The sequence below is a fragment of the Magnolia sinica genome, chromosome 19, assembly GCF_029962835.1.
Source record: "Magnolia sinica isolate HGM2019 chromosome 19, MsV1, whole genome shotgun sequence".
Taxonomy (NCBI): domain Eukaryota; kingdom Viridiplantae; phylum Streptophyta; class Magnoliopsida; order Magnoliales; family Magnoliaceae; genus Magnolia; species Magnolia sinica.
In genome coordinates, this window is record NC_080591.1 from 51,937,520 (window position 1) to 51,963,781 (window position 26,262).

Below are 26,262 nucleotides of genomic sequence, written 5' to 3' on the forward strand. Positions count from 1 at the left end.
AAAGTCTTTCACAGAGTTTTGCATATTTCAACTGATTCTTCTTCAGGTACTCTTGTCTCTCCGTTCATCTGTCTGTCTCTCTGATTACTCCTTTTTCTTTCATCATTTCAACTTAGGCTACATTTCTCTTGTAGTCATCCAGATCAATGGCTGAAAATGATTTCCCTCTATTGGGTGTTTGATAAATTGTCTATTAGATATGTGGTCATTCGATTTTGAACCGTTATATTTGTGATTTTAGATTTCGCGTGTGGTTATGGACAGACAAATCGTCTAATTGTCATTTGGGTGTTTTGATGTTTTGTGTTTGATGCAATTTAGAGGTTTTTATTGAGAATTGGATGCTATGACAAAAAGGGTTTTAGGTGACCAATTTTCATGTATGTAATACATTCAATTTAGGTTGTGTTTGGATGCCTGTGAGTTTTTAAGTTGTAACTAAGTTACAGGTAACCTACTTACACGCAGAAGAAAGTTACTGGTAATCTTGTTTGGGTATAAGTTATAACTAACTTAAAAGTAACTTAATTTTTGTGTTTGGATAACCTGTAACTTAGTTACATGTAAGATGTTTTATATTCACAACAATTGGAGTTTAGAGTATGGAATTGTTAAAAAATCAAATTGTTACATAAAATTTTTTGGATAAAAGCATGCAATTTTATTGAGCACATTTAGATGACTAGTTTGACTGATTCTAAAGCTAAATTAATCATTATATGAGAAACATTATTTTTATTATATAATATAAGTTTGAATAAAAGCTTTCATACATGCTAGGTCTTATATACTTAGGTGTTTTATGCTATACTCGAAGGATCTGAGTTTCTCCACAAGCAGGTATATGTGTGTGTGTATATGTATGTATATGTACATGCGTGTATGTATATGTATATGTATATATGTACATGAATGTGTATATGTATATATATGTATATGTGTGTATATATACACATATATGTATATATATGTGTTTATGCATATTTATGTATATATGTGTGTGTGTGTGTATTTGTGTATCTATATATATGTATACATACATATATATCTATGTGTGTGTGTGTGTGTACATGTATACATGTATATGTATATATATGTGTATGCATATGTATATGTGTATGTATATGTCTGTATATGTATATGTGTGTGTATGTGTGTGTACATGTATGTATACATATATACACACACATGTATATGTATATGTATGTGTATATACACATACATATACATGTATATATTATACATATATGTATACATGTATATGTATGTGTATGTGTATGTATGTGTGTATATATGTGTGTATATGTATGTATACATATACACTCATACATGTACACACATATACACACACACACATATATGTGTGTACCACACACACACACACACACACACATATATATTTATATGCATATATACACATATACATATGCATATATATACATATATACATATAAATATACATACATGTAATACACACACACACACAGACACACACACTTTCATATATATACATGTATATTCATATATACAACCACGTATGTTAGTTTATCTTATAGGAGTCATGACCTTTAAGAAGACGTATAGTGTTTATAATTTAATATCTTTTGTAAGTGTAATTCTCTCAGATAATTTTTTACCAAATCCTCATATTTTCGAAAAATCATATATTCTATTTATAAGATTATATAGACATGGATAAACGGAAAACAAAAATAGAAGTTTGACCCAAAACTTATGTGGCCCTGAGAAATTTTCAATTGTAGAAGTTTGAGTCAACTGATTCCTATGGTATGGTTCATTTGAAAATTATATATGCTTTATTTTTGGGCTCAAGGCCTAAAATTATTTAAAACAATGGATGGACGGCGCCGATAAAACATATGAATCACGGTGGACTTAGTAGAGATTACTATGCGTAGTGAGTTACTCACCTAATGTGGGATGGAAAATAAATACTTTAGTGGATCCGTGATGTTTTTAATAGAAGGAATTTAGTTAAGATTTTTTCTTGGGGTGTGGGCCACTTGAGATTTGGATCAGCTTCACTTTTTTTGAATCATGTACTAAAAATGAGCTTTCAATGTGGATGGACGGTGTCGATGTAAGGAAAGTACATTACTGTGGGCCCCACAGTTGGCATCCGAAACCGCCCTGCCAAACAACCCCGTACCGCACTCACGCAGAAGAAAAAAATGAAGGAGAGGAAAAAATAAAAAAGAAAAAGGGTTAGGGCTTCCCTTGCCAGAGCAGAGAGAGGGAAGGAGACGCTGAGAGAGGGAGAAGGAGACGTTGGGTCAGAGCAGGTAGGTGCACTTTCAATGCAGCTGCGTTTCCACCACCCTCTCCCAAATTCGAAATGGATAGCCATTGCCTGTAACAAAGTAACCTGTGACTTGAAAAACACCTAATTCCTCTGTTACATTTCTTGCAATCTTACCCGATAGAAAGTTACAGGTTGAGACTTTGTTACCTGTAACATTTCTCCCCCAAACACAAACTGTAAGAAAGTCACCTGTAACTTTCTTACATTTTACACAAGTTACAGGCATCCAAACGGCCCCTTCTTTAGAGGAGGTCACCCATTAGTGCGTGTTTTGTGAAGTTTCTAGCGCTTACAACATCCAACCCATCCAAGAGGTTGGCCCCACCGCAGAGATCGCCTAATGCAAAAATCAGGCTAATCCACTCATCAAGTGTGCCGAACCGTAGAAAATAAGTGTAACTGCTGATCCTATGCAAAATACATGCGTGGTCCATTTGATCAATGGTTTGGCCCGGCCTTTGCACTGGGTGATTTGCATGGTAGGTCCGACCTTTTGGATGGGTTGAATATCATTTAGAAATGACTCATCACTAATTTCATGCTAGTTGGATTATTGGCCAACTAGTTGTGTGAGAGATTTCCTCTTTAATTGAATATTAAATATACTGAATTTACTAGTTTTTTGATTGGCAACAAAGATGTTCTGTCGAAAAAGGAAGCATAGTTTGGTATACAACAAGTGGATAAAGATCAAAATATGGGATCCAGGGACTCTCATATGATATGGGCCTTGGCAGAAAAAGCAAATGTACAATATCAACTTACATGAGAGTATTGGAAACCTCGGGCCATGGCACCCTGATAAATTCCTTAGCTGGCATCCCTTACTCCATGAGAGGTCTATTATTATTATTATTATTATTCAAATACTCTATTTTTGTTTTCAATGGGAAGCTTCTTTTGAAGAAACCTTAAAAAAGACTTCCTTTGAAGACCTTCCAATTATGCCTCTTCCACAAACACCACATGGCACATGAAGCAATCTCGTAAAAATTCCTTCAGCCATAAATGCACCCATGACTTGAAACAAACCAGACGCTGAATTTTGAACAACTGAAGGAAGACATGGTAGACACATTGTTCATCACTTTGACATATAAGACATATGTTTGGAATGGAATCCTTGTATTTTAAAGATGATCACGGTTTGAATTTTGTTTGCCATTGTCATCCAACTAAAAAGGTTCATAACCTTGGAGGTGCCGATGGTCCCCACACTTTGGTACAAGGAGAAATTTCCACTTTTTTCTGATTGAGCACTTCGAAGATTCACTTGGTTGAATAGCGTAATTTACTATTAAACGTCACTATTATTTTTGATGGGCCATATAGCTGTACAGGCCATAATATGGGGTTGTTTAGTTGTATGATCCACAATAGATCAACTTTAGCAGTCCCCATTGAGCTAGTAAGTAGATATATTTGAATCCCTTGCTTGGAATAAACTTGCTTTGATTGATAGTGGCCAAGCTCTTTAGTGAATATATCTGTAAGTTGATCTTGAGATTTAACATATTGAGTTAAAATTTCATTTTAGCTTGATGTCTTTGGTTCTTTAGAGAAACACGGGCATTGGCAATATGTGAAGTCGCCTGATTGTAATGATACAATTGCATTGGTTGGTCCACTATGAATCCCATCTCTTGCAACAAAGCCCTTAACCACACCGGCTCACAAGTAGTATGAGCCATGTGACCTTGTACTTTGCTTCTGCACTAGACCAAGCTACTGCGCTCTACCTTTCACTTTTACATGTGACTTAATTTCCACCCACAAGCATACACTATCTAGTAGTAGATCATTATCAGATGGAGATCTAGTCTAGTCTGCGTCAAAGCAACCTTCAATATGAAGATGACCGTTAGGTTCGTATACATTCCTCTCCCGAGGGCTCCATCCATATGTGTCACCCTTGGGAGCATGTGTCAATTAACTCACAATGATGCACAAACTAATTCATAATGCTAACAACACGAAGTTATATATGGCCATGTGATAGTTAAGTAAATAAATTTACGAACTGGTTTGCGATATCTCCCTAATCTGTCAACCATTTCCCCTCGATCACTTACTGGCTTACAATTTGGATACATGGGTGTATCAACATGCTTTGCACAAAGAAGTTCAGTCCCCGATGTGCATGACATGTTTCCTTCGCAAGAAATTGATACTTTCCTTCTACCTTGCCACTTCTATACCTGAGAAATATATGAGATCTCCCAAGTCCTTTGTGTAAAAGTGCTGTTGCAGATACTTTTAGTTCTTCCATTCCCTTGCCACCTTTGCCCGTAATCACAATTTCATCCACATAACTACCAATTCGACAAGAGCAATGATACTCTGCTGAATGAAAAACAAAATGATCAACTTGGCTATTGCAACCTATACGCCATAACAACCTTGCCAAACTTGTCAAACCATGCATGTGAGCACCACTTGTAGCCGTAGATTGACTTCATTAACTTGCATACCTTATTTTAACTTGCATACCTTATTTGACTCCCCTTGAGCAACAGATCTAGGGGGCTGCTTCATGTATACCTCCTCACTTAGGTCCCCATGCAAAGAGATGTTAATAACATCAAGCTAAAAGGGGTCAAGACATTTGTTAACCGCAATGGAAATAATCGCTTCGACATAATAAGTTTAGTAATGGGGGAAAATGTATCAGAATAATCAACTCCAAATATTGTGTCTGCCATTGAGACATCAAATGAGCTTTTAGTTGCTAAATTGAGCCATCTACACTAAACACGTTACACCACATTTCGTTGCTGGTAAATTGGTCAACTCCCATGTCTCATTCTTGTAGAGAGTGGCCATCTCCTCATCCAAAGCCTTCTTCTACCCATCATGTAACAAAGCTTCCTGATACAATTGAGGAACAAACAGAAGAAAGAGACGACAAAAGATCAAACTCAACAGGTGGTCCTGATTATTTGCGTTCTTCTGCTTTGTGTACACTTGAAGTCGGGGCTCAATTTGAGTCATTGGATCATTATTTGGAAATTGCAATAAAGGACCAGACTTTATAGGAAGTGCTATGAGTACAAGTGAAGGAGTCATTGAAATGACTTCTATTTTGCTATTATAGAAACAATAATCTCAAGAGACCTACCCTCATCAGAGAAGAAAGGAGCGGTCTCGAAAAACGTGACGTCAACACAATTACTTAATTTAGAGTATGGGGTTATGACACCTTACCCCATTTGAGTTCTTGCCTACCTAAGAACAATACACATTATTGTTTAAGGTCGAGCATTTTAGTACACATCCTAAATGTTGAACAAAGTGCATGCATAAAAAACTTTTGGTGGTAAAGAAAACAAGGGGACCCTTGAGAACAGAACAGAGTCAGGAGACCGACCCTTTAGAACAAAAGAGACATCCTATTAATCAAGTAAGACATTGTGAAAATGGCATCACTCTTGTAGCTTTTTGGAACATACTGTGGATTAGTAAAGCACACGTAACTTTGATTAAATGCCAATTCTTTCCCCCGACAATGCTATTTTGTTGAGGTGTGTAAGTCTGGTGTAAGATTGCATGGCATTATCAGATAAATCATCGTCTAAGCCTTTTCCCAAGTAATTGGGATCGACCATTATCTGATAAATATGATTGAAATGTTTGAGACATTCTTTTGCATTATCTGAATGTATAATGCATTAATCATCATTATCCTCATCCTCATCCAGATGATAAAAATATAGAGATGGTAGCTTGCAGAATAATTACCAATGACGTTATAGGGCCTGATACATCATGAGTGTCCTGACGTGCCCAATTTGGACAAGTGGAGTCCCCTAGACTATTGACCTGATACGTCTTGCCATTGACAGGATTGGTGCACACATCTTCCAAAATTCTAAGATCGTAACCCTCCAATCTTCCACCTTTGTCTAGACTGTTGCTATTTTTCTCTGTAACTGTTTACCTTTAAGGCACTAATTGAAGGATTTGGATCTTCCAACATTGGAGCATTTTGTGGTATCTTCAATCCATGATGGGCTATTTAGATAAATGATTAGGATTGCTGAACATGGGTCACGCTTGCAAACACTGGTACATGGTTGCATTAGGTAGCTGACCCCAATTAGTTGGGATAAGGCTTGGATGATGATTTAGGGTGTTAGGCACCATTAATCTAGCAGGATTTCACTTAGTTGTTGAACAACTTAAAAATTTCACAACAATCTCAGCTCTGATAGTTGCACATGTAACTAATTACATATGCTCAAAATTTTCTGACTTTTCTTCAACTGATCATGCCATTAACGTGTGACTAAGATTTGTTGCCTACGTGATGTAGGACCGATGCATGAATTCAAATATTATGTGAGATCAACAAGCAAAAAATAAATAAATTAATAAAAATCACAAAGCTTGCTACCATCATCACAAATACCAAAATCCCAAGAGAAGATCATGCATAATTCAAGCGTAGGTTACCAAACATCATCCTACAAGACCATTAAATGAGGGAAACTAGGATCTAATGGATGTAGAGGCATCCAAATAGCATAGGGTTACGCCTATTTCAAAGTGGAAGGTCTAATACTACCTAGGGTGAAATTAAGGTTTAGGGAAATTGGGGAAAAACTTGGAATGAGGGTTGATGGGGTAAATTAGGTAAAGGGTTAAAGGGTTTAGGTCATAAGATAAGGGAATTAGTGTTTTGGATGGAAGGAATGTAGGGATTTGGGTTTAATTGAAGATTGCGAAGAATTAGGGTCTGGGAAATTGGGGATTTGGGGATTTTTAGGTTTAAGGTTAGGGTTTGGACAGGAAAGAGTAGGGTTTTGTTGTATGGGTAGTAGAAAGCCAAATGAGCAAGGGTGAGGCCGTACGGCCAACCCTATGGGTTCACACATGTGGCCATACGGTCACACGTGTGGGCTAGGTAGGTGGGGTTTTGGGTTTCTAGGGATTGGTTCCTTGATGGATGTATAAGGGATGAAGATCGGGAGGATGTTGATAGCTTAGGATGAAAGGGAAAGAAGATCGAAGAGCTTGAAAGAATACCTTGATTGTTGATGAAGAGATGAGTGTGTGGGGGATAGAAGGAAACTTCGCACTTCCATTGATGAAGATAAGATTCACACCAATCTTCCTTCCAATTCACATGGAAGTCACACTCACATCACATGAAGATAGGAGAAGCAAAAACCCAAGTAATGATGCGGCCCGCCTCCTCTGATACGTACGCAAAGGTGTACGTGAAGTGATGTCCTCATCACTATGATTTTTAGACTATCATCCATCCATATGGTGGCCCACTAAATTAATGGTTCCAATCATCCTAGACACATGTAGTGGAGATGTTGGAAATGGGTAGGCTCACATTGTTCTTAGGAAATTATTTTTTTAGGAGGAAAACTTAGGTTAATCATATGTCGAATGTACCATCAGTACATGGCAGGCATGTTGCTTAGAGGCTAGTAACCTTGTTTATATGTTAAAGGTGGCAGGTTTAAATCCCCTTGTTACATTTTTCCCAACTTTATTACTTTATGAAACTTGGAAGTGATAGAAAATCCAGCCCATCCACCTAGTTAATGCAAAACTCAGGCAAGTAAAGAAGAACTGGACGAGTCTTGTATAGACCCTAGTTACAGAGGAAATGGGTTGAATTTCATCCTGAATCCTGATCCAAACTGACTTGGCCAATTCCTGAGTCAACACACCGAGTTTTTAAACAATGAAAGGAAAAACTTCATGGCTGTTTCATCCTGATGAACATCAAGTTACCAATATTCCTATCCAACAGTTTGCTTGTCATACCATTTCATCTACCTTTCCATCTTGGCATTGAGAACTCATCCTCCCAGTTTCGTTATCACTCTAGTCGCTTTTGACCTTCTAAATCCATCCAAATTCCAAATACATCTTGAGGCCTACCAGATACGCATCTTGAAGTGTTCTCATATATGGTTCCACACCTTGGAGTTGTCACTGATCGGTCTGGACCATCTAAAATGAGATCTACTACAACAGATTATCTTCTTGAATTTTCTTTTCTAAAGAGCAAATAAATAATTTCTTATTTTTGAAATTTCTTGTGGTGACATTTTGCATACTGTTTCTTGGGTTGGAGAAAATTAAAGCCATTGAATTAATCTTAACTTCTTCATCTCAAACACATTCAATGGAGATTTTGGAGGGCTTTGACAATCTTGTTAGCTTCCTAGGGAAGTTTTTGGGAATCCAGACTGACTTGGTTGCATCCTTCAACATATTGTAGTTGCTGCTCCTATCAATGACAAAATGACAAGCCTTCCCCTCCATATTGTGCCTGGTTTGAATGTTGCTGCATCAGCTCTAAGCTTGTCTTATTCCTCATGTATGGCTAGACCCCTTCAGTCATAAGGTTTTCTTCTACCTCCTCACCATACTATAATCTTCCTGACTACCTTCACAAACCTCTTTCCCTTTCATTTTCGACTCTACAAATTATTTCACAGTTGCGTCCACTTATTTGAGGAACCTTTTTAACTCTATATATGTTGGTCAGTACTTCGATCTCCACAAATTTTCTTGCCTTTAATTTCTGACTCTAAATTATTTTGTCATTGTTGGCAATCATCTAAGTAATGTCTATATTGAAAACATAGGAACCATTAATTCAAGGTGCTTCCCGAATAACCTCTTTACTAAGATATCTTGTTCCACAGGTCCTGTATGGATTCGGGCAAAGTTGAGTCACAACTAGTAATCTTTGGCATGCTGTCAGGGCTAGCTGGTCATGGGCATGCTGTTGTTGACTAGTTGTTCCATCCCTTGTCTGTCAAATGTCCTTGAACATGGATTGGATAGATAATAGCACATGTGGGGAACTTAAAGGTTGGTTGATGGCGCTTTCACACACATGTCACATTTTATAGTGCTTGAAGATTGATGGTGACACGTATGCACATCCGGGATGCTTGTACATTGGAACATATCATGCATGTATACGGATGAGTGTGATCCTCTTGGGCACTGAAACCATAGAGTGTCATTGACAAGTAGTTCTGTTTGTCCACCAAAGACACCCAAACCATGGTCTAATGGTCACAAAGCATTGGCTCTCATGCCGAAAGGGGTTGGCAAACCATGGACATGCACGGTTATCGATGACTATTGGTCAGGACAACTTTGCCTAAATCCAAAAAGTCCCTTAGAGTTTGGCAAAACTTGGTTGGTTGGTTCCTCCTGGGCTCTTGTAGATACAAGTTTGTTTCCACTTTTAACTCCATACTTTCTATAAATTTTGTTTTATGCCACCAGTGCAAATTGATCAGCTTTGTGATTTGATAAATGAGATTGAAAGAAGTCTTAAATAATAATAATTTTTTTTTTTCTACTGATTTACCCCACACTTGATCCTTGGAATATGAAAACTCACTATGTGACAACAAGCGGTAGAGTCCTTGCTTGCAGTCTTGTATGCTATTGTTTTCTTGGCGTAGATGTACTTGTATAAGGCTTGAGCTTAATCGGGCCGTAAAATGTTTGTCTGATCCTTCTACTCCCATCTCCCAACAGTTGATCTTCGACTTCCCTTTCTATTTCCGCATCATCTCCAAGTGCATAATGGTTACATCATACATGTCCTTGTGATTTCATTTCCCCCTACTTGACTTTTATGTGGTAATATCTTCCACTCAAAGAATGGATTAAGATGGTGAGGATTTCTTGTCAACGCATCAATGTGTGGAATTCAAGTAGATCCACCTTTGATTCCTTAATTATAATACTGTTCTCAGTCTCCAGGGTCTCTATTCTCAATCCCATTCCTTGATCCATGATTGGGAATTACATGAGAGAGAGTCTAAGAGTTGCAGAGATGATGAATGTTGAGATGTACGTGTGGGAAGACTAGGAAGGATACGATTAAGAATGAGGTCATTCAAAGCAACCTCAGATCTGTCTGGATAAGAGATAAGATGATGAAGAGTAGATTGAGATGGTTCGGTCATGTGCAAGTGCAACGAAGACTAAAGATGGCTTTGGTAAGTGAGGAAGACTGATTAGGTGAAGGGCCTGAAAAAAAGAAGAAAAAAAAGGATGAGAGGAAGACCTAAAGGGACTTGGGTTGAGGGGTATGAAGCCTTGTTGATGATGGGGCCTTAGGTAACATTAATTGATAAAAAAATGATTCATAGAGCCAAACCTAAATAGCTAGGACATGGCTAGGATGATGATTATGGCGGCGGCGGTGATGATGATAAATCTGGTAATGATACGAGATGCAGGTCTTTACTATTGGATTTTGACGATCATTTGATTCCACATATATCTCACTGTAGATCAAACTGATTAATAATCAATCACCGCCATTGATGATTGGATGTTGGCACAGATTGTTGGATGATGTTAACCAGCCCATGCTCAAAATCCAATACAGATCAAACCACAACAATCTTTATCCAAATAAAGAAGAATTGCATGAATGTGACCTAAGGCTTAGCACAATATCATTGTAGAGATATATGAAATCAACCATGTGTATTGTGTAGTCATACGGAGTACCATGCTCCTTTTCAATTATTAATAAGATAGTGTTAGTCACATTAGGGGGGGTGTTTGGTTGCACCAAATATCATGGAATTAATCAGTCTAACTTGGTGCAAAATTTCATGAAAATTGGTGCAACCAAACACACCCCAGACCAGCACACGAGAATCAAGAAAAGGAAGAATGTTGTACAAAATGAGCCAAACCATTCATTCATTTGATGCTTCATAAATGTGCCATTGACCCAAACATACAACTATACAGTGATTAGATTATCTTGCCATGTAATCAACCTATGTAATAGACTATTAGGTAGCCTGTGATTGTAATCAATCTATGTGATAGTCTATTACATTGGGCATCTGGGAGTTTTATGCTCTCATTGCCAGTCCCTAGCCCGGATAAAAGAGGGTTGCATCAGGTTGTCAGCCGGTATCAAACTTATGTCATAACTTCCAGCATGAATCTGAATAATATGACATTCCAAAGTGATGCCAGGGCACCCTTGATAGAGTGGAATGGCAGAAAAGTATTCATGTAGCTGACCCCAGTTGGTTGGGATAAGGCTTAGATGATGATGATGAAGAAATGGTTAGGATTATCTGGTCACTGTGATTTTTGGTCTGTGGTCCACGCATGGTTGTCCCATATGAGTGAACTGTTTGGACTTTGGATGTACACATATCATGCATACGGTATAAATTTGTGGAGGATGAAAAATTTATCCTCCCAAGTAGACATGATCTCCTCCAGTCCTCCCTGTACATTGATACATAATTTTTTTTTTTTTTTGAAAGGATATCCCTATACATTGATATACAAATGTTGGAACCTGAACTCAGTATTGCTGCTTTTGCAGATGTCTTTGTTTCTGGGTAATCTTTCTCCTCGCATTCGAAAAGAAGAGCTTGAACGGGTTTTCCAGAGGTTCGGGCGCAGTAATGTACAGCTGAAAGATGGATATGGATTTGCAGTTTATGATGTCCCAGCGGATGCAGAGAGAGCTCTGCGAGCACTGCGAGGGAAGATTATCTGTGGGGAGCAGATATCTCTGACATGGTCAAACAAACAGCCTAGACCATTTAAAAAGTTCACAAGAAGCATCGGATTCTCTCAACCATATCGTGGAAGGAATTTCATGAGGGAAGAAGCTAATGGTGTGAGAAGCAGCGGTTCACAAGATCAAAGAGATTTTACAGCTGGTCCCAAGTACACAAATCATAACCGTGAAGTGCCTCGTGCAGATGGTGGTGAGGAGGATATTGAAGATCATGAAGGAGAAAAAGGTCTGAATTTAAAAGAGGGGGTGCTGGATGATGGTGGTACCGTAGAACACAATTTGGTGGAAAATGATAGATGGGGAGCCCCCATCAGTGATTCATTGAATGACACTGTAGAGGAGAATGGAACTGAGTTTGACCGTTATGAACCTTACCATGGTTATGACAGAAGAGATGAGAATGAAAACCACAAGATGACCAGTTCCCCGGAAAGAGCATGGAAAGAGCACTCTCATGATCGTTCAAAGCCCCAACATGTCTGCTATAACTGTGGCCTAGAGGGTCACATCTTGCGTAATTGTCCAAGACCAGATGGTCCGAGGCGAGAGAAGTTTAGCAGGTTTGGCCGTCGACGGGATGTTGAAATCACTTTCAGGGGTAGAGGTAAAGGGAGAGTCCAAAGGGCCTGGGAAAGTCCAAATATGCGCGGAGATAGGCCCTTAACAAGTCGGCATATGACTGATAGAAAGGCATCTCGTTCTGGGAAGCTCAGAAGGATGGCCAAGAAGCGGGACGGTCTCCTTGAAAGTAAGGAAAATTGGCGTCTTCGAATTAGTAGGGATTCTTGCGGAAAGAAAAGAAATAGGAAGGAACATGAAACTCCAAAGAAACGTCGAGGAAAGAAAGCGAGGTCTGATTCGTCACAACGACATTCTGATTCTCCTGCACCTACTTCACGCTCGCATTCGCCATCCTCAAAATCTCTTTCAGGGATCAGCTCCCATTCGCGCTCGAGGTCAGAATCTTCTAGCTCCCACTCAGTTTCTTCTAGTTCTAGATCCCTTTCACCGTCATCTTATTCCAGATCATGGAATTTTAGATCGAGGTCAAGGTCGAGCTCTTCGAGGTCATTATCTTTGTCCATTTCATTGGGTCGACAGTCACCATCTTCTCCAAATGGGGCAGGGGCAGATGCTACCGGCAACTCCCCAAAGGATCATTTGGAGCATGATATGGATCCGGCATCCAAGGACCTTTTGCTTGAACCCAAACATTCCGGAGGCGATGTCGGTTCTGAGCATTTAGAACCAAAAGTCACAGGCGGGACACAAAAAGATGAAAATGCTGGACATGTTTATGATGGTGGTAATCATTCAACATCGAGGATTGAATACTTGGAAAAGATTCCATGCACAGTTCCATTGGAAAAAATCGCTTTTACTGCCGAGAACTCTTCTTCGGAGAAATTTAGAGAGATGGACGACCTCGCAAGAGCTCCACTTGGGAAGCCGAATCCACAGATCCCAGTAAGTTGCCAGGGGAGCAAATCAACAAGAATATCGCCACAGGAGATGTGCATGGTTCTGAAGCACTATGGCCTGGCGGCACCAGAAGAAAGTGAACTGCATTTACCAGTAGAGTCTTACTTTGGTGCAGCCCGGTTTTGGCCGTGGGAAATGATTTACTACCGGCGACTGAAGAAGGGACCAATTTCAACTGAAAATTATGCCAGACGCGTAACGCAGAATACAGAATTCGGCATCGTGGATAAGTACATTAGAAGCAGTAGTGGGTGGGGAGAATATGATGGAAGTGATTCATGATCAGTTTCTCTGTTGCCATTTGTGCATTTTTCTGGGGCCCATTTGCCTTTTAAGTTGTGATCGTGGGTCGCTGTACATGCATATTTCCTATTAGGCTTCTTGAGATGAAGTTGTGAACAGGTACACACACTCTAACTGAATCTAATCCTTGCTCCAGGTTTCTGGAATGCATGAATGATGTCATCTCAGTCTTATCTCTATTTAGGAATAATCCATTGTTACTGTTGTTCAGACGGAATAACTTCATGAAGGTTGAAATTCAGTACTGATTTGAAAGTAAGCTGAAACCTTATGTTTGGTTTAGGTGATGCGGTGAACCAAGTTATGGATATGGTTAGTATGAGTTCCATTTCGGTATGCTGAATGAGTAATATTGCCCTTGCAATTCATTGCACACTCTTAGAAGAAATTTGCTGTTATGCATGAAATGGACTCTTTCTTTCTTTGTTTCCTTCTTTTTCTTTTGTGTTGTTGGTTATTGCAGTAGAACTCCGAAGGTCATCTGGAAAAAATAATTTGGATTTTGAATATATGCATTTATGAATATTTGATCAAGTGGGTGTTTTGTTATTCATCTGTGTGGAAGAGCTTTGCCAAACAGATGCATGTGCAATAAAGCTCATGCACTCGGCACACGTGCCAGCATGGCCCAATGGGTCAGTGATCCAGTCCATCCATCAGAAAGAAACCGCTAAATTCATGCTGTAGCCCAGGAATCAGGTTAATCTGCTGATCAGATGGGCCAAAAAAAACAATGTACAGCTCTGAACAACTTGGTGGAAGCTTTCTAAACCATACACCTGTTTCCAATATTGGGGCCCACATACTGAGTGGACCAGATTTATTTTTTAGAAAACATGTAGAAGGTTGGACCGACCTGATGGATGGATCTCATCATGTGCCATGCTGGCACATGCGTGGCATGCACTGAGCTTTATTGCACACGCGTGTGCACCTAGCAAAGCTCTGTGTGGCAAGATAGCATGCAATCTCAACTTATTCCTTTTATCATGATTATGATAGCACATTGGAATTGCTTATACTCATTTCTTGTTTAATGTGTTCTTAAGCTTAATGTATATCGTTATTCTTAGTATTAGTTCATTAATGTACATTAGGGGTGCAACATTGTATCTAAACCACATTTAAACTATGTAGTAGTATAAAAAGAGGAGCTTTACTAAGTGCACACGTGTGTGCAACAAAGCTCATTTATACACCACACTTTTCAAATGTCACATAGGCATGAAATCCAATCCATCCATCAGGTTAGTCTGAACTTCTGCATGTTTTCCCAAAAATCTGGTTCACTCAGCATGTGGGCCCCAATATTGGAAACAGGTGGATGGGTTAAGAAACTTCAGCCAAGTTTTTCATAGCTGTCCATTTGTTTTGCAAACTGCTACTGACCTAAGCAGTGCATCCCCAATTCTTGGGCTAGGATATCAATGTAATGGTGCCCTTTGGATGAATGGATGGGTGTTGATCCTATCGCACCATGCTGGCACATGTGTGTTGTGTACATGAGCTTTATTGCACATGCGTATGCGCTTAGCAAAGCTCTAAAAAGAGTGAGAAAACAGGAAAACAATCAAGTCAGGTATGTTATACAGTACTACAGTTAAAATTAAGTGTTCCAGTCATGTTGAAACCATGTAGATGGACCTCAACATGTACTGGTTGACTATACTGGGTAACTATGGTCGAAGCAATATCTCTGTAGCATTTTGTAAAGTTTCGAAACCCATATATGATACTGATAATCAGATCTAAGGCTCAAGGGCCAAACCTGCCCCTGAGAACTGCTGTAGTTTGAAATCTGAAACTCATATATATATATATATATATATATATATATATATATATATATATATATGTATATATAGTTATCAAATACAGGACCCTAGAATACCTGGCATGCCAACACGCTCATACAGATCAATGATATTGACATATTTATCACTATATAATTTTGAGTTCATGAATGCATGAGATATTTATCAGTGTTTTAAATAGCGAATAGCATGTAGCATGGCATTCACCCCTTTGAAGCGGGAGGCGTAAGCTACATAGCGTGTAGCGTAAGCTACACACTACTTCTGGATTTTTAATGAAGGTGCCTTGTTGCACCAATGTCATGATGTTCTATACCGGATTAGACTGGTTAATAATGAAATTTAACAAAATTTCATGATATTAGGTGCAATAAAATGCAACCTAAAGTTATAAGAAAGGGAAATGATTAAGTATAAAAGTAAAGAAAGAGCAATGAAACTGATTTAATATTGTTATTTAGATTATTTTACTGAAAGCAATAAAAAAGTTAACTAATTTTTATTGGAAATGGAAAAATGTAACAAATCGTTGAAAACATTATGTGAGCTACATAGCGTGTAGCGTGTACAAATTATGATGTGGCGTAGGCTACATGCGACTTAAGCTATTTTCATGAGCTACATAGCGTTAAGGCTATGCTACGCTACGTAGCGTAAGCTACACGCTACATAGCATAGCTATTTAAAACATACTATAATTATATATAATATTTTATTTTTATTGCTAAAATACTAACATTCAAGATGAAAAGAAGATTGAGGCTTTCTCCCAACAGCTGTGTTGATGTGTCTGACATGCGTTTCACATGGGTCTTGGACACATTTTTTGGACACGGCAGTTTTTAAAGAAATGTGTAGTCTTTTTGTTTTTGTTTTTGTTTTTGTTTTTTTGAAGAGTAACCTGAGTTTTATTAAGCAAACAAAAAAAAAAAAACTATAATTGTACGACAAGACTCTGGACAGGCTATCAACACAACAACTATGACCAGCAGCAGAACAGAAACACACACTTGATTCACACAATTGGAAGCAATTCAGAGAATCAGGGCACAATCCTAACTAGGATAGACAGATCTATAACAGAAAATCATTAAAGCATGATCGTTGCTCCCTATTTAGCATGAGCATCAGCCACAACATTTCCATCTCTGCTCACATGAGAAAAGGAAACCCGCTTTCCTATTCAAAGATCCCAAACTGCCTCTAGCGTATCAGCCAGCTTCCATGGACTTTTCCCTGATGATGCCCACATAATCGCAATTCTGGAATCTCCTTGAACAATAGCCGGGAAGAAGCTGAACTCGACCAGGAGTTTTAATTGTTTGCAGAAGCGCTGCTGCCACTGTATCATTGGTGTCTTGGATTCCAGTTGGGCCAGAGAATTCCATAAGAGAGCTTCCCTGATGATCTGGGATGCACCTGCCAACCCCAGAAAACCCAGGATTCCCAAAAAAGAGCAGTCATTGAATTTGACTTTGAAGTGACCAACAGGGATAGGCTTACATGAAATCTTGGGTTCAAATCTAGGATTCCATTGCTACACTTTTTTCCAGTCTAAAGTGAACAACAACAAAGGGATTTGGCTCTATAATGAGTTGTCCTTGCACTAAAACCGGATAAGCTGGAAGATCTTGCTGCATAGATCACAAACTTGAGATTTCTCACTCAAAAACGTTCTTGATTTGTTCTAGTCAGATGACCCACAATGTAACATGGCAATCCATCTTCCAAAGATATTCTGTGCATCTCCCTGTGCATTCACTGGCTGCCCAGCCCCCCCACCAATGCAGTAACTGAATTTGGCATAGCCCAAGTTATACCAAATTTCTGAAGAACCTGAATCTAAACCTAACTAGAGACTGAGCAATTGAGAAGAAGACGCTCTGCCGTTTCCTTTTTTATTTTTTATTTTATTTTTACAGCACATCACACACCTATTTGGCATGACCATGTCTCTCCTTTTAAGCTGCGTCCTCATTGTTACAAAGCTAATCACGGACTTGGTAACTGTACAGTAAAAAACCAATAAATGTGAATGAAGACACATACTATTGTCTTGATCGATGCTGATTTCGTTGAAGGAAAAGATTGTGTGCAATGGGGTGCACTGAGAGTTGTTATGTGTACATCTCCCTCAGTCCAAAGTGGGTGTTTGAAAATTCTTGTTTTGAATTACTTGCTATATTCCCATCAGTTGTCTTTAATTGGCAGGAGTTAATGTAGTGCTCAATGCTGCAAAATGCGATCACATATTCGCATATTATGGAATGGAAGAGATTGCATATGCCATCATGGCATATGCGACCATGGCATACTTTTATATGCGACTAATATGCGATTGCATATGCGAGTATTGGATCGCATAATGGCCCAATGGTCAGAAATACGACTGTTGAGACTTTATTTATTTATTTCTGCAATTTCAGCCACTTTTGCCTACAAATAGGCACTCAAATCCCTCGCATTTTCACTATTGATCTCCACTCTAAAGTTTACAGTCTCTCACTCTCTCTTTTACTCCTCTCTCTCTTAATCTAATCTCTCTACAAGACTGCACTAAGTTGTAAGTTGTAATTTGTAATTTGTTTCCGGTCAGTGTTTTTAATATCGATGATATCAGACGATATATCCCACGATATATCTTGTATCCCACCTGTGCGATATGAAACGCAAAAGTAGTGGGATATATCCCACATGTTTGATCCGGTGAGCATTTTTTTTAAAAAATAATTTCCGATCATTTTTATTTCTGTAAATTATGTTTAATCAGTGTCAAATTGTTACAAATCAATGATTTTTCATGTTTTGCATAAAAAAAATCATGGATTGGGAGCTTTGATTTCGAGATTTGGAGGAGAATGACCGAGTTGTGGAAAATTGAAAAAGATAAAAAATTTCCCAATTTCTTGCAAATCATTTACAATCTATATCTCCAAACAAAAAAATCAAACATGTATGGAACTTGATCTAGTGATTCTTCTTTTGCTTTTGAATATATTGTTTGTGTTTCCACATGTCATCTTACATTTATAAATTATATGAGTAAACTTTGAATATACTTGCATCAATTCAGTTAGACAACGCATAGATTAGGACCCCATACAAAGAAAACCTATTATGTGCACTTGTTTTTTTTGTAATGTTTTGATTTGTAAGTGTGTATTGATGCCTTTTTTAACAATCACTGAAATTTCCTTGAAAAATTCGACCAATTTCCAATGTTTCCCCATGTTTCCAACAACAACGATACATTATGCGATACAACCGATATATCCTATGCGATAACCGATATGTATCTGTATCCCAAGGGTGCGATACATAACACAATACTGATATTTCGAACACTACTTCCAGTTATCAAGTTATCCATTTATCAATAAAATCCCAATGTTTGAAGTTTTTAGTAATTAATTCTCTCTTAATATAGCTCATTGATTGTCTTGTTAAAATTTATGTAAATATAATATAAGTAATTAAATATATAACATAATAAAACACTCAAACTACAATGAAATAAGTAAAATAAGTTGTCCAATCGATAAGTAATCCAATCATTTAGGCAAGTTTTCCCTAATTTTTAGAAATTTTTAGATTTTTAAAAAAATATATACAAATGCCAAATTCAAAAGTCACAAGGTGATGCCATCATCGGCAAGCACATTTACTTCCCTGGGTAGTGATCCAATCATGGTATTCAATAACGGTAATGGTGGCCATAATGGCTACCATAATTACTGTTACGAGATATATAGTGTGTGAACTGGCCCCTAATGCTTAATGATTGATATATATATATATATATATATATATATATATATATATATATATATATATATATATATATATATATATATATATATATAACCGCAATGGACCATTTTTTCTGTTACGACCATTGCGGTTATATATATATATATATATATATATAACCGCAATGGACCATTTTTTCTGTTACGACCCCTAATGCGTAATGGTTTCCACTGTTATTGTTATATAATGGCTGTTACGTAACCGTTTTTGAATACTTCGGATCCAATTCCTCAAGAGGGTTGGTTCTTTCATGCAGTAGTATTGTGTAACATACATTTGGCACGTGTATGATGATCCAAACCATGCATCCACGTGGTTCTGCAAATGATTGGCCACTAACCAAAATTGCCATTATTGGAATGTCCTAAACATCTAATAAATGATCTTTTTTCTCACTAAATGTCAGCCCGTGCTGATTCTTTGTTTTCTTTTATGCCATTTGTACGCCATCGATTAATGGGTCGGGATTCTTCAAACAGTGTGATTTTGGTCTACGGCCCATTCATTATTGGACCTACCGAATGAATGGTTCTCATCTCATCCTTGTATGCTACGTTGGTGGCAAGGATAGACGAACACACCTTCCATGCCTCTAGAGGCATTGGGCTCAGAGCCATTGCTTTTGCATGTTCGTTTTGATGGACGAGATGAAAGGAAACCTCCATGGGTTCACAAACGTCCAAAATCCCACACATTCCATCATGTACTTGTTGACTCACCTGCCCGATAGGATCAAGTGAATCCCCCTCAATCTCAAGATGTCCAAAAGAAGTGAGAATGGAAGCTCTATCCATTGCCAAAAGGTTAGTACCTCCACGCACGTAATCCTTTTTGCTGCACATGTAAACTTGGGAGTATGATCCTTACTCTTACCTATGTGATCCAAGAATTTGCCTACATTTGTTGGAGCTGGATTTCCAAAGGAAGCCATGATTGAACATAAGTCTACGAGACCTCATCGCAACAACCTTCCATCTCTCAATACCCCCTTTCCAACTACTCTGCACATGATATCTTCTTGCATCAGGAAACTCCCAACTCCTGAGGCACCAAATCTCATGAGATGACCAGCCTTTTGTGTCATCTCTTTCATGTAAAGATGATCTTCGTTTTATAATTAAATATCCTAGTATTCTTTTCTTTCCAAATAAGGCCATAGTTTTGCCACTAACTGTAATCCTCATAGGATATTGTATTCAGTGAAAAGGTCCACTGATTCAAAGTAATCTAAATCACCAACCACCCTATGTTATCTGTTTCGAATTGCATGATCTGGTTTATGGGTCATTTGCAATTCGTCTACTTATTTCTTCTGTCCATACTCTTACTGTTGATTAAATTATAATGTAAATTTGTATTTAGAATGTTGAGATGTATACTTTGATTTATACAATAGCATGCATGTAATATAATACTATGCATGTGGGATCAATAGTAATAACAGCCATCATTTCATATGCAATTTACAATGTCTATTTGCATTTAAAACTATATTGCATATAGTTAGTATGAGATTTGCTAAATGCACACATGTGCAATAAAGCTCATGTACATGGCACACGCGTGCCAGCATGGCATGTAGGTGCAAGATCCAATCCTCCCATCAGGTGGGTCTGACCTTCTACATGTTTTCCCAAAAATAAATCTGGTCTACTCAGCACGGGGGCCCCAATATTGGAAACAGGTGGATGGGTTAGAGAGCTTCAACTAATTTTTTTGGAGTTTGTTTTGCAAACTGTGGCCCACCTGACCAGTGGATCAACCTAATTCTTGGGCTAATAGTGCTTTTCTGATGGATGGATTGGATCTCGGACGTATCATGCCATATTGGCATGTATGTGGCGTGTACGTGAGCTTTATTGTACATGCATGTAAGCTTAACAAAGCTCCACTTAGCATATGTACTAAAGTGATCATATGGTCCTCTCCCTATCATACCATACATTGGAGGAAGTAGCATACCGTGTACCCCCTGTACCACATCTTGGAGCGACCCATGATCCGGCCAACTTTGCATTTGGTCCTCACAATTTGCAAGAGAAACATGTATCATTTAATCCACTCCAACCAAGGCACAAAAGAAGCTCCATATTGTCCATTTCAAGGAATGATGGATGAGGCCAGGATGCCAACATAACTTGGTCTGTTCACCAACATGTCTGTGGGTGCTGCTGTGAAGAATCTCATGGACAGTACTTAAAATATACAAGTCTAGTACCAATAGTAGGAAAATTGAGGTGCATGCATTAAAAAAAGCATAGGGAGTGAAAGATACACAAGTAGCCACCAGTATGTGCAACTCCTTTGGCAACTATGAGGTGCTAGCAACAGAAATATTCTTGCCTGATTCTAGTAGTTGAGTGTTACTCCCACGACTCCTTCGTTGGTCATAAGTGGCCACCATTGACTGTAGTCCATTTCCTGCTCGCGTTGCAAATGTTGGGGAAGGAGTGCTTGCTCCCCCATCTGTAAGTGCTGCTGGAAACACATTGATTGGTAGAATATTTTCTGGAGAAGGTGACCCCCATGGGATTCACTTGAAGAATCCTGAGTTCTCTACGGAAATTGTTTGAATAGGTTTTACTAGCTTAGGATCTTACCAAAATTAGTATGTCCAGATAATGGAGAACAATGGTAGGAAACGACGAATTGAAAGACAATGATGGGAGAAGACTTGTTGGTTGTGTTCCAGTTACAGTGTTCGTGGTTTAATGATGCATGGGATGTGGTAGAGTTGGCATGGGCATTTAAAAATTTTGGAGTGTTGTTGGAGATGGTAATACCTCAAAATAGGGAAACATGAAGATTGAGGTGTTTATTTGTAGAGAAAGGGTGGAGGAGCAAAGGATGAAGAGAAAGGATGTTACAGATCCATGTAAATCTGGGACCTTTTTTTTTTTTTTTTTGAGAATTGATCATTTTATCGAAAGAGCCAAAAGACTCATCAGTCAACAGGGAGTTGAAAAACAAAGAATGAAAATTACAAATGTAGCATAGGGCAGCAAGCAAAGAGAAATGCCAATTCCGCCTTTCTTTGAAGCTAGGACATGCCACGTGCCAAGATGAAAAAAATAGATCCCCCATAGAATTCAGAATTACCCATGGCACATTGAAGGTAGAGGATGTTGTCCCACACACCTTTAGTGAAGGGACAATGGATAAAGAGATGCAACATTGATTCCTCATTCCTCTTGCACAAAAGGCAGACATTAGGCATAACCAGCCATCTCTTGCAGAGGTATCAATGGTCGAAATCCAATTTCTACCTGCAAGCCAAGTGAATGCCGTAACCTTCAAAGGGGCATGATACCTCCAGATGAAACCTGTGTGGGAGCATCCAACTTCAGGACTTGTCCCATGGATCACTTTAAGGAAGGATTGCACCTTAAAGCTGCTCAACATATCACTTAACCAATACGGATCGTCTAGGGCATTTGGATTGGGGTGAATACCTACCAGGAGAGAGAGAGAGAGAGATGCGGCGACAAGGGGGAAGCCACACACTGCCGGTATCTTGGATAGAGAAACATTCAATGACAGAATGGATTGGTTCGGGTACAACCTCGCAAGACGAGGGAAGCGAGATCTGAGGGTGGATTCCCCTAACCAGATGTTGTCCCAAAATCTCACCTTTACCTAGTAGTTCACAGAGATTCCTATTTGAGGACTTTGCTCACCATATGGCCGATAGATTTCCAACAAAAGTCTCCTAGTCATTAGATGAGCTGGTGGAGAGTGTAGTGTGTGTGAGTGATCCAGAGTTCAAACCCTGGAATGTTATCTTAAAAAAAATTCCAGCAAAACGAAGCCATGTATATTGAGGAATCATTGATCCAACTACCCGAGCTCAAGACACCATACTGCCAGTGATGACCTTTCTTCACATGCTGTCCTTCTCCACCCCAAATATCCATACCCATTTTTCCAGCAATGCCGAGTTTGACCTCCTCTAGGTTTTTATTCCATCCCCATCCTCATTAAAAGGCCTACACACCTCTTCCCAATTTAGAAGTTTAAACTTTGCAGGGTGCCACGTTGCTAGAGAAAGTCCCTGCACAACTTGTCAATCCTCAAGAGGACTAATTTTGCGTTGCGAAAAGGGACATAAGCTAAAGGGGAAGGTTCAATGGGATAGATTTGATGAGGGTAATTCTTACTCCTAGGGATAAAAATCTTCCTTTCTAGGGGGATTAGTTACCTCTCTATTCTTTCTATAATAATATTACGAAGATGTCTGGAAGGCTTTCCGATACACAGAGGGAGGCCCAAATAGGTCGAAGTAAAACAACTTGCTCAACATCCTAGCACCCCCACTAGAGAAGAGACTTACCTCTCCTCCACATTAACTCCCAATAGCTCACTCTTTAAGAGATTAACTTTGAGGCATGAGACGACCTCAAAACACTAAATAATCTTGTTCAAGTTATCCATTTTGTTCGCCTCTACTTTTCAAAAAATGAGTGTATCATCTGAAAATCGTAGGTGAGAGATATGATTGGTAACACTAGGAACCTTAAAGCCCCTAAATAGACCCACCACTTGCCCTTTATTGAGCATTTTTCTTAGAACCTTGGAGACCACTATGAAAAGAAAAGGGGAGAGGATCCCCCTAGTGGAGGCCTTTGGATGCTTTGAAGAAATCGAGAGGGGCGGGGGGGTTGTTGGTTTCCTGAACAGTAGTCTACTTAATATATAGTCCAGAAAATCCCTGTCTAAATGATTGTGAGGTCAATCTTATAGACCATACCTTTCAAACCGGCCCTATGACAAGAATCTATGCACTTGTGAGCTAGGGAACTTTCAATCATTTGCCTGTTAGAAATGAACACACTTTTGAGAAGGAGAAAAAACCTTAAACAAGACCAACCTGAACCTTTGAGCTAAGACCTTAGCAATTGTCTTGTACAGGACCTGGAGGTTTGCTTTTGAAAATTCTTGTCTTTGGAGATCTGTTATAGCTGCTAAATACAACCTTCAGGCCGGGGGTTGGAGAACTAAACCCTCCTCTCTTTATCGATCCTCCGTGTGGAAAGGTATAGTTGCGCCCAAGGTATTCCATAACGGTAACGGTGGCCGTAACGGCCATCACCGTTACCTTTACGATACAGGTTGTAACAGTTGTTACGGCGTTCTCTCTCTTTATATATATATATATATATATAGAGAGAGAGAGAGAGAGAGAGAGAGAGAGAGAGAGAGAGAGAGAGAGAGAGAGAACCGCAAAACATGTATCTGCTCGTGATGTTAAAAAAAAAGAGTCCAAAAAACATGTATCTGCCTCGTAACACACCATTACGGGGATGTTATGGCCTCTACAGGGGATGTAATGGGCTGTTAACGACGGTTATGGGTCATTTTTTTTCCATAATGGCTGTTACGATCGTTACGACCTCGTAACGTGTAATAGTTGTCACCTTTACCCTTACGTAACGACCCTTACGGCCCTGCAATGGCCTTTATGACACACCTTGGTTGCGCCATTTCCAAAACTGTTTTCTGATATCAGGTTCCTCCCTAGGAAGGGTAATCATATTAGATTTTGGGAAGATCCTTGCATGGGCCTTCCCCCATAAGGGATTCTTTTCCTTCCCTTGCCCTACTTAGTCCTGACAAGGACATTTTGGTGTTGAAGTGCTACTCAAGTTCTGGAGATTTGGGTGTTTGGGCCCCTTCACTACGGAGAAACCTTTTTGATGAGGAATTCTAGGTTCTTACGTCTCCTTTCCCGTTTGCGATAGGGCTGAAGTCGGGCGGGTTCAACCCGATCGAACCGACATTGGGTTGGGCTCGAGCAGGATGTATCGGGTTCGGTAAGGGGGAAGGCCCATGCAAGGATCTTCCCAAAATCTAATATGATTACCCTTCCTAGGGAGGAACCTGATATCAGAAAACAGTTTTGGAAATGGTGCAACCAAGTTCTGGAGATTTGGGTGTCTGGGCCCCTTCACTACGGAGAAACCTTTTTGATGAGGAATTCTAGGTTCTTACGTCTCCTTTCCCGTTTGCGGTAGGGCTGAAGTCGGGCGGGTTCAACCCGATCGAACCGACATTGGGTTGGGCTCGAGCAGGATGTATCGGGTTCGGTCTCGGGCTTGGGCTATACAGACACAAACCCGATAAAACTTGGGTTGGGCTCGGGTTGAGGTCTAGGGTTGCCTGCCCAACCCGAACCCGAACCCGATCAATATATAAGTTACTTATAAATTATAATTGAGTGCGGATCGTCTGTGTTGAAGGCACAAGAAATTCTAGTGCTGTCAGGTCTCATTGGTCCACGTCATTTCCGATGACTCAATCTAACAAGATACGCTGGATTTCTCTCTCCCAAATAGATTGTGTGCTACACAACACAACTTTTAAAGGAGCAGTTGTCCTGTATTTTAGCTTGTTTGTTTAGAAAAAAAATGAAGTTCTTTTCAATAAATAACTACACATATGATTAATAAAATCATAGGTACAAAAAATAAGATGTGTATTGAAATATAATAGACAAATGTAATATCGAAATATTAGCATGTATCCACCTGACCAACCCGACTAATCCGACCGAGCCCGCTTGGGGTGGGCTTGGGTTGAGAATTCCCAACCTTAGGTTGGGTTAGGTTAGGGTTGAGTTTTAGGAACCTTGCGTTGGGCTAGGGTTGAGCACCAACCCGACCTAACCCGCTCGACTTTTAGCCCTAGTTTGCGGGGGGACTCTCTCTCTCTCTCTCTCTCTCTCTCTCTGAAGAGGACTCCAATTCCTGGAATTTGTCAAGCTCGGGTGCCTTCTCAGTCAGCTCTTTTTACAATCATCTGGCCATAGTTAACTCCTCAAGCCCCTATGTCCACATAGGAAACATCTGGTTGTATGAAGCCCCGCTTAAGGTGGCAGCCTTCAGATGGTTGTTAGGTTGAAACTGTATTCTTACGATCGATAACCTCCGAAAAAGGAATGATTCTACCCAATGCTTGTTGTCTCTGCCTTCATC

At 39.3% G+C, this 26,262-nt stretch overlaps 1 protein-coding gene across 3 annotated transcripts; it reads left to right on the forward strand.

Annotated features, from left to right (window-relative positions):
- Positions 1-2,158: 2,158 nt before the first annotated feature.
- LOC131235527 (uncharacterized) lies at positions 2,159-14,201 on the forward strand. 3 transcript variants are annotated; one of them, XR_009166191.1, is made up of 3 exons: positions 2,159-2,303; positions 11,682-13,766; positions 13,879-14,201. XR_009166191.1 is itself a non-coding variant. In XM_058232724.1 (3 exons), exons 2-3 carry the CDS (start codon positions 11,682-11,684, stop codon positions 13,644-13,646), a joined length of 1,881 nt encoding a protein of 626 aa, XP_058088707.1. In that variant the 5' UTR covers positions 2,159-2,303; the 3' UTR covers positions 13,647-14,201. The 3 variants fall into 3 exon arrangements, 2 of the variants coding, with proteins under 2 accessions (XP_058088707.1, XP_058088706.1); XM_058232724.1 differs by having other exon boundaries at positions 11,682-12,838; positions 12,923-14,201; XM_058232723.1 differs by adding an exon at positions 8,568-8,693 and having other exon boundaries at positions 2,179-2,303; positions 11,682-14,201.
- Positions 14,202-26,262: the final 12,061 nt, after the last annotated feature.

What these genes read in the sequence shown, in the direction of transcription:
- LOC131235527 (XM_058232723.1), top strand. Translation starts at nt 11,682, where the DNA reads ATGTCTTTGTTTCTGGGTAATCTTTCTCCTCGCATTCGAAAAGAAGAG.